Here is a 9,818-nt window from a genome sequence, read left to right on the forward strand (position 1 = left end):
CATGAAAGAATAAAAAAAATTTAGGAAGGATCATGAGGGGAGGCTTGATGCATATGAAGGTGGAAGAAATTGAAGGATCTTCTAAATTGCTAAATAGCAGTGTGGGAAGGAGTAACTTGAGTGGGAGACTTATGTAGAATAAAAACTTCAACCAACAGCTGAGTCAATGGGTCTTTCTCTGTATTCCAGGTCTTTCTCTGTATTCCAGATTCTATGCAATTTTGGAGTCATTATTATCTGCTTGTCAGGGTATAAAATGCACATTAGTTCAACCATAATCCTGCATATAATCCCCTTAGAAAATAATTTTTTAAAGTCTCATTGCACTCTCTCTTGTTTTACATCAACTACTACTCAAAACATCCCAAATGAATTATATGCTCTATAGTTTAAGTACAATGGAACAATTCAGGAAACAATACCGATCCTGATACGTGCGGCTGAATTTTAAGGAGGTATGTTTGCTCTTCCTCCCTGTCACATAAGTCAGTTTCAGACCGACTGTCTTATAAAAAGTCCCCCCAACCCCACAGCAACAACATGTCGGTGACAGTGTGAATGAGCAGAGAGTGTGACTTTCATCCCTCAGTGGGAGGAAGTCCCACCCTTGAGAGATACTGGCCAATCCAGCAGTCACAGCAACCCCAGAACTCAGTGGTGGGTGCTGCTGGAACTGCAAGCAGGCCCCAGGAAGAAAAGCAATGGATCCTGGACTAAGGTAAGTCCTGGGATTTTGGGACAGGAATGGAACTGGCATGCTAGGGAGAGGGGGAAAGGGGGTTGGGGGGGATGGGTTTTGGAGGACAGATGGGGAGGGACAAAGGGATATGGGTGCGTGCATCTTCTTGAGGGAGGGGGAGGGGGGTGTGTACCCAGCCCTTCCTTTCTGCCTTTTAACTGTTGGGTTAAAAAAATAGCCTGCCTACTCCTGCCCACTTGCTCATGCCAACCATATTGTGGCATAGGCAGCGTAATATTCAAGCTAATTGGCTTGTTAACAAGCTCAATTGCCCGTTAATTTTTTTTTTAAATTATGGGCCAGCTGCCTATTTCCCACCTACCATTTTATGGGAATTGGCTCGGGGGTGGGAAAGAAAGTGGTGGGCTAGCCACCCATCATACTTTACATGCCCCCCCCCCCCCCCCAACGGGGGCTCGTAAAATCCAGCCCATGGTTAACTGGTCGAGCAACTGAATGTAATTTATATATTTAGCATTTTATTTATTTTAGAGTCATCACTATTTCCGCAGTAAGATGTTAGATCATTATTCTACATTATCACGTGTTGGAATCATAGCCTCGACTACACACAATTATTCAAAAAACTTTAGCCTCAGTAGGCAATTTTTTTTGTTATTGCAAACTTAGGTTAGGTTAGAACCACTATGTAGCAGAACCTTCTTGAAGGAGCACAGCTCCCAAAAGTCTGCCACAGTGAGGCACTGATAGCAAATACTGAACACAAAGGAAGGCTAGCCACCTCCCTAACTGAAAAAGGCCATGGCAGCAATGGCAGAGACAGAAACTGAAAGGAAAATTAAGCCAAACCACAGCCTCTTACTCCAAAATGCCAATTTTCAGCTAAATTTCATAAATTCGGTCATACAGCTAGTCAAATCTTTGACTCCAAAACTGAATTCTCAGTAAATGATTCAAAAGAAATTCAGTTACGAAGCAATACTTGACAGTAGATCTAAATTTAGATCCTTAAAAGACCGCGAATATTTAAAATTGCTGCAGATAGTACACTGTTTCACATCTCTTGACATTTGTATAAACAGTTTAGTTAATAACAGGATGCTCCACATCCTAAATGAAAATCACAGGCCATGTCTTCTCCTTTGTGCAATGTAATGACTCATGTGTGTCCAAATTGCTGATGAGATCTTTCCTGTTTCATTCATAAGGAAGTCATGTCCATAGAATTATTAGACAGGAACATGAAAACATGTTATATCTAAAGACAGAAGCCAGAACCAAGCCCATTAAAAATATATAGCTATTTATCAAGGGTGGCAAATTGTTTAACAATAGAAAAATAAAGTATAAACTAACTATACCATACTTAAAGATGCTTGTTATCTGACTTTAAGCTAATGGAATTTGCCTAAAAATTACTGCTCTTCCAGTAAAATCAATAGTTATCAAAAATATACTAAGGATTTTTTTATTTAACACAAAAAGTAACTTGGTCTTTGATGAATCAACTGCACATTTAGCTCAATCACTTTTCATCAGGAAATCAGAGTTCCTCATATCCTGCAGGAAGGAAGTGCTGGCTGGAGCTGCTGTCAGCACTGCACTAGGCTCTTGACTCCCTCTACTTCCGACATGTGGTAATCACAGGCTCCCTGCACCACACTGATCTATTTAAAGCCTCCCTTTCCTTCACCTATTACCAGGTCATGAATTGCAACAAAAAAGTAATATTAACATGGGCATGTAGAAGCCTACAGGGCAGAAATAAAAACAAAATAAAATCACTTTCCAACTCCAATATCTAGACTACTGCCATGATATTTGCAGAGATTATCACAAGATTCCTGGAAGAGAAATGGAAAGGCACAAAGCTAAACAGTGATTTTGAGGAGCCGAGGACCTCACTTTCCCCCTCCACCATTGCTGCCATGCTTGCTTTCAAATATTTCCAATTTTTTGTTCTAATCTTGTTATAAGTCAGCAAAATCATTTCAGGAAGTTCTCCATTTAAAATTTTCTTACCTGCGTCTCTTTCGAATATACCTTATCTGGCAAAAGAAACAAGCAACAAAAGATATTAAAAGTGCTATATGATATATATACCCATAAAATGGTGCAGAAAAAAAAATTTAAAAGAATTTAAAAAAAATGTTACCACTGCAACTGCAATGCCAACGACAGCTATGATTGTGATGGGAATCAGCATAAATCCTAGGATTGATGAACTATGATTACTGTCAGGGGGAGTGCTGGCTGTTTGATTGGGCATGACACTTCTCCGTTTGCTGATGTGCTGAAAGTAGGTTTCCTTTTATGCTTGTGCTTGATTGGTGGTGTTTCCGAAATTTTTTCTCAAAATTAAGTCCTGCAATCTTTTCATGGCGTATTTTTTGGAGTGTTGAGTACCGGAACATCCATCATCTAGTTATCATTGGGAAAAATTCAAACAGGACATGAAGCGGCTAAGATTCCTTGTTATTCTGTTTCACCCATGGTTATGCTGTAGTCAGTCAGCATCATCAAATAGGCTAAAAATGAATGATAGGAATAGTCAGTTTAAGACTTGTGTAAGATGTGGGTTTTATAAAAACCTTGTTAAACAAAGGTTCAACTATCAAGCAAGGCTATATCCATTTCGTCTTTTCAAATGCCATCATGAAAGTACAGGGAAGCTATAAATTTCAGTGACAGATCACATTCCATAGATGCATGCATGCACTTAACAAGAAAGGAAGATTTTGCAGCTGTCACATTGTTTATCTTTGCCTTGCAGGTACGTTTAAAGTACTACATTTACTGTTCTTGAAGAGTTTAAACAAATATGTCAGCACTCTCATGACTTTGATTGAGGTAATATTAATAGAATAGCAATTATAAAAGCTTGGGGTGGGGTGGTGGTGGTGGGAAGGGAAAGAGAAACTACAGGAACCTGAATGCTGTAGCTCTTTAATGAGATGTCACTTTCTTTACGCTGTAATTTTGTTACTTCACCTTCCCTCCCACCCCCACACCACCCCCCAAAAATAACATGTTCCACTGAGGTCTGTAACATAAGCACTGTTGACCCACAGCACTTTGCACAATTGTGTACAGTAAGTCCTCACTTAAAGTTGTTGTTGTGTTCCTGAAAATCACGACTTTAAGTGAAATGCTGGTTCCCATAGGAATCAATGTTAAAACTGTAGTTAGGTTCTGTAGGACCTTCCCTATCACACAAAAAATTAAACATTACACCTGCCAAGTTGAAATATTTTACATTGCTAAATTCCTACATTGGTAAATGAAATAACTTTTAAAATAAGTTTAAAAATATAAAAGAAAAGTGTAGCTATCAACTTACAGTACTTCCTGCTTGCCATGGATTCTGCTTCCCAAACATCCCGCTCCCTGATCCTTTTGGTCCCTCCCCAACCTCCCGAGTTGCGGCCTCTCTCCCCTCCCCAACCTCCAAGTTGCAGCCTCTCCCTTCTTCGATCCACCCTCTCACCAAACCGCCCACTCCCTGACTCAACGCCTCACCACCTCCCTCTCCTGGACCTGCCCGCCGAAGATCCAGATCTGATCAAAAGCCAGAGCTCCAATGTTGTGGAAGCGCGAGTCCCAATGGTGCAGGAGTACCTAGCTGGGGCTGCTATGATCCATGCTTTTTTTTAAAAAAATGCACCTTAAAGCAAGGGCTCGGGAGAAAAAAAACATGGATAGTAACAGCCCCAGCTTGCCACTACTGGCCATCGGGACTCACACTTCCATAATATCAGAGCTCTAGCTTCGGATCAAATCTGGATCTTCAAGGAAACGCAGGTCCAGGAGAGGGAAGCAGCGAAAGGGCAAGTCAGGGAATAGGAGGTTTGGTGAGAGGTTGGATCAGGGAGGGGAGAGGCCGCAACTCGGAGGTCGGAGAGTGGAGAGGCCACTCCAAAAATGGCACCCAAAGGGTGATGTAGGAAATGATATTAAAACAAATTTCACGACACTTAACAAGATTATAGGCCCCATTAACTTACCAACATTAAAGTGAAACAACATTAAACAGGGCAATGTTAAACAAGGACTTACTGTATTCTAACAGCGAATCTTTGTATACTATTTGATCAAGATCTTATGGTGTCTGCGACTCAGATCCACAGATGATTCAACAAGCTTGAATTTATATAGTACATTTAATCACAGAATCGTTATATCACAGAAATAGAAAATATCTCAGGATGCTTCACAGAAGCATCTGAAGGATGGCCAAAATCTAGGTAAAAAGATATATTTTAAGGCAGGTCCTAAAAGAAGTGGGAGATAGAAAAGCAGGAGTTTAGGGAGAGAATTCCACAGCATAAAGCCTATGTGGTCGATGTCACAGATGCCAGTGATGCAGTAAATGCAGAAGTGGCCAGACAGAACAGAGTACTGGGGAGGGGGTGTTGGAGAGTAGGGCTTGTAGATGTTAGAGATGGAAGGGACAAGGCCATGGAAGGAATTAAATACAAGGATGAGAATTTTGAGGTATATGGGGACCAAGAGCTGGCATAGGACAGTGTTATTGATGAGTGCAACTTGGGTGCAGAATAGAACACGAGCAGCAGTGTTTCAGATGACCTGCAGTTTAAGAGGACGTAGGCCTGCCAGGAGATTAGACTAGTTGAGTCTGGAGGTTATAAATGTATGTAAGGAGGAGGGCTTCAGCAGCAGATGGACTAAAGTAGGGACAAAAGTAAGCACTGTATGAAACTGGAAGTAGGTGATCTTTGTGACAGAGGATATGGATCAGAAGCTCTGCTTGGGATAAAAGATATATTGAATCACCAACTTTAGTAACATTTTTGTGTTTACCAGAGTAATTAAATTCAATTCTTAACCATGTTTCATTATTCATTAGATATAATATTCTGTTGGGACTTCAAAAATAAATTAGCATCTATTCTCCCACTTCATGTTTTGGCTCCATTTCAGCCCAAATTGAGGGGATCAACGTTTCCTGTGCCAATTTAAAAGGTATTTATAAGTGATTAATTTAAAGTTCCTCAACGGCACGGTGCACAAAAACACACCCCGTTTTGTGTACTGAGTTTGTTGCTTTTAGTTAGGGTATTAATGCAGTTCCTAGAAAGCTTGGGTGCACAGAACAAACTTGTCCACAATTCAATACTATTTTGGAATCTCTTTCAGAGGCCTTATCACTGGTCTGGAAAATGGAAACATCAAATGGTCTTCTATGGAGTTAAGGGACATCATTGAGCAAAGTGGAGACAGTTTATTGTGTATTTTATTACATTATATTTCTTGGGTCAGATAACAGATGTAAAATTGAAAAAGAGAACTTTCCCTGACATGAACACTTTGGTGAGTAAAAATTTATTAAAAGCACTTCTAAAAGTGTGCATGTGCAATCAAAAGAAATATATGAAGCCTTCTGAGAATTCTCCCAATTTTTAATTTGTGCGAAGCTCATTAATCTCAGCAAAGGTGGCAACTGGTGATGCTACAATTTGGCTTCAACATTCCTGGGCTATGGAATGGGGTGTGGTGATTGGTGTTCCTAAATCAACCAATGTCCTTGTTCCTAATGGTTATCAAGTGACCATTGGTGGAATATGCACTTGGCCTGTTCTCCACCATAAGCTGCCACATTTAGGAGAAGAGTGAGAAAAAAATGTTCTAACTCCTACCTGCTTGGATTCCATGCTAATCTTTTAGTCACTATGGTTCCGATAGTTATTTTATCCATTCAAGGGATGTCGGAGTCGCTGGCTAAGTGAACATTTATTGCCCAGCCCTAATTGCCTTTGAAAAGGTCGTGGTGGTGAGCTGCCTTCTTGAACCACTGCAGACCTTGTGGTGTAGGTACACCCACAATGCTTTTAGGGAGGGAGTTCCATGATTTTGACCCAGCGGCAGTGAAGGAATGGCGATATAGTTCCAAATCAGGATGGTGAGTGGCTTGGAGGGGAACTTTAAGTGGTGGTGGTCACATGTGTCTGCTGCCCTTGTCCTTCTAGATGGTAGTGGTTGTGGGTTTGCAAGGTGCTGTTTAAGGAGCCTTGATGAATTCCTGCAGTGCATCTTGTAGATGGTACACATTGCTGCCATTATGCATCAGTGATGGAGGGAGTGAATGCTTGTGGATGGGGTGCCAATCAAGCAGGCTGCTTTGTCCTGGATGGTGTCAAGCTTCTTGAGTGTTGTTGGAGCTGCACTCATTCAGGCACGTGGAGAGTGTTCCATCACATTCCTGACTTGTGCCTAGTAGATAATAGACAGGCTTTGGGGAGACAGGCGGTGAGTTACTTGCCACAGGATTCCCAGCCTCTGACCTGCTCTTGCAGGCACAGTAATTATATGGCTTGTCCAGTTCAGTTTATGGTCAATGGTAAGCCCCAGGATGTTGATAGTGTTGGTATTAATGGGGAGGTGGGACAGACCATGGGAATCTAAAAGCAGTGACGAACCCAGCAAGGCTGGGGATGTAGGAGCCCTGTTAATCTTAATGGCAGGTCCTTAGTTAAATAAAATAATGCAGGATCCCAACAGGTGGGTATGGTCCCATGTAGTAATTGGGAGATTTGGTTGTGTTTAAAGAAGAATGGCATTCTGTTCATGATCAGGATGGCAACCTGAGCAAGTGGGGTATAAAAGCCAATTTACTGACAAAGATAGGTGGAAACCAAGTTGTGAGGCCAGAATTCACACCCTATCACGCACCCACCCCCACCCCAGTAGTGGGCTAGCAGGTAGGGGTGGGAGAGGTGCATAAAATTGGGTGGGGATGGCAGGGGGCACTGTACCCATCATCAATCCACCTCTGCTGGAATTTTACTAGTAGCAGGTGCAGTGTCAGGTGACTTACCCACCCTTGACGAATGAAGGCCCTTAAGTGGCCAATTAATGGCTACTTAGGGTTCTCTTCCTGCTGCCACTGGTATTCTACCAGCGGCTGGGAAACCTATGCTACGAATACCATGGCAGCCTGGCTGCAGGTTTGGGAGCAGGAAGGATGTCCCTCCTGTTTGGGTAACCTGTGCCCAACAGAGGGATCCTCCAGCAGAAAGTGCTGCCTATACTTGCTTACCTGCTCTGGTCCCCAAATTGTTGCACCACCCTTCCTTCCTCCAGACCTGTCTGACTGGCCCTAGCGAAGTTCTCCCCAGTTATCTTGTACTCCAGCCTCCATCGCGGTTTGTGGTTGGAGTTGGTTGCAGTCCCAGCAGTGGCCATTGCTCCCTGTGGCACTGCTGGGAATGAATAGCTGCCAGTCATCTGATTGGCTGGTAGCTCTTGAAGGCAGGACATCCTGCCTCATGGGCCAAATGACATGACCACAGGCAACTAATTGACTGACAACTGTAAAATCCAGTCGTGGTTTCCAGGTCGGTGGAGGTAGCGTCAACCCCGACTTTCCAGCCAGTGTGCTGAGCCGCTGCCAGAGAGTCTGCAAAGGTATATAGATAGGTTAAGGGGGCAGGAGGTGTGTGTGGTGGCATAGTGGTATCGTCACTGGACTAGCATTCCAGAGACCCAGGGTAATGCTCTGGGGAGCCGGGTTCAAATCCCAAAACAGCAGATGGCGAAATTTGAATTCAATAAAAATCTGGAATTAAAAGTCTAGTCATGACCATGAAACCACTGCCAATTGTCATAAAAACCTATCTGGTTCACTAACGTCCTTTAGAGAAGGATATCTGGCCCACATGTGACTCCATGATTGACTCTGAAATGCCCTCTCAACAAGGACAATTAGGGATGGGCAATAAATGCTGGCCTAGCCACCGACACCCACATTCCATGAACGAATTTTTAAAAAAAAATTAGGTAGCTGGATTATAACGTGGAAAAATGTGAGGTTATCTATCCACTTTGTTTAGAAGAATGAAAAAGCAAAAAGAGGAACGACAGAATGCTGTGTTACAGATGGATTTGGGTGTCCTCGTACAAATAATTAGGAAGGCAAATGGGATGTAGTATAAAAGTAGGGAAGTCTTGCTACAGCTGCATGGAGCACACCTAGAGGAGTGCATGCAGTTTTGGTCTTTTGGATATACTTGTATTGGAGACAGTTCAGAGAAGGATCACTAGCTTGATTCCTGGGTTGAAGGGATTGTCTTATGAAGAAAGCTTGAGCATGTTGGGCCTATATTTGTTGTAGTTTAAAAGAATAAGAGGAGATCTTATTGAACATAAGATTCTGAGGTGGCTTGATAGGGTAAAAGCTGAGAGGATGATTCTCCTTGTGGGAGAATCTGAAACTAGGGGGCATTGTTTCAAAATAAGGGGTTGCCCATTTAAGATGGAAATAAGGAGGAATTTCTGCTGTCATGAATCTTTGGAATTCTCTACCCCAGAGAGCTGTGGAGGCTGAGTCATTGGATATGTTCAAAGCTGAGTCAGACAGATTTTTGAATCATAGGGGAGTCAAAGTCTTTTTCTCTGGCAACTTTCTGCGCTTACCATGAAAGCATTATAGTCCACTCATGTGGAACTTAAACGCCAGCATAGACCAATTGGACCAAATGCCTTATTTCTGTGCTGCAGATTTTATATAAAATCTGGGAGACGATTCCAAGAATTCCAGTGACCTTGCCATACCTCTTTCAAGTGGCTCTTATTCCTGTGTGAACACGGATTATGATTATGGAGGGTTTTCAATGTTTTTGTTGTTATAAGTTAAAGGAACCATGTTCTCATCCCAAATCTGGACTGTTAAGACCAGTTGTACAACTCCAGCTACCCCTCTGATTGAGACAAGTTAATGTGTCACATATCAGGGATTGAATTTGGAACCTTCCTAATCTGCACGGATTAGCTATTCATCAGACCAAATTGCTGATTTATCAGAGAAACCTTGCTTTATTTTCTTAAAAGCCACATTGTTTTAGTAAAGAAAATTTATGTAACCACTTATTTATCCAGTTTTCTAAAATATCTTTATCTTCTTTGGCCTTTCCTCCGTAACGTAAACCACATCAGATCCCTTTCTAGGTATTGATTCCTGCTTCATTTTCTCTGCATGCCTCCAAGAAACAACACAATAGATCTATCATTATAGAAAGCACAGCTGAACTCAGGTACTCATTGGTTCGAATGTGAATGCATTAGTTGGGCTGTATGGCACAGTGACTTCTGCACCAACACA

The 9,818-nt window shown here is 42.1% G+C and overlaps 1 protein-coding gene across 5 annotated transcripts in view; it reads right to left on the reverse strand.

The window, feature by feature from the left end:
- Positions 1–9,818, reverse strand: part of LOC144696553 (small integral membrane protein 29-like) — a 111,590-nt gene that overhangs the window by 42,986 nt on the left and 58,786 nt on the right. For 4 of the 5 annotated variants that reach the window (XR_013580193.1, XR_013580194.1, XM_078567965.1 and 1 more), the window contains exons 2-3: positions 2,856–3,228; positions 2,723–2,748 (exon numbers count right to left, since the gene is read on the reverse strand). Coding sequence is in view for 2 of the 5 variants with exons in the window: in XM_078567965.1 (XP_078424091.1) it covers positions 2,723–2,748; positions 2,856–2,969 (140 nt within the window). In the remaining 3 variants the exon portion in view is untranslated. Of the gene's footprint in view, positions 1–2,722; positions 2,749–2,855; positions 3,229–9,133; positions 9,153–9,818 lie in introns of those variants that run through there. The other variant, XR_013580195.1, reaches the window with a different exon arrangement.

This window comes from Cetorhinus maximus, chromosome 22, assembly GCF_964194155.1.
Source record: "Cetorhinus maximus chromosome 22, sCetMax3.hap1.1, whole genome shotgun sequence".
NCBI lineage: Eukaryota > Metazoa > Chordata > Chondrichthyes > Lamniformes > Cetorhinidae > Cetorhinus > Cetorhinus maximus.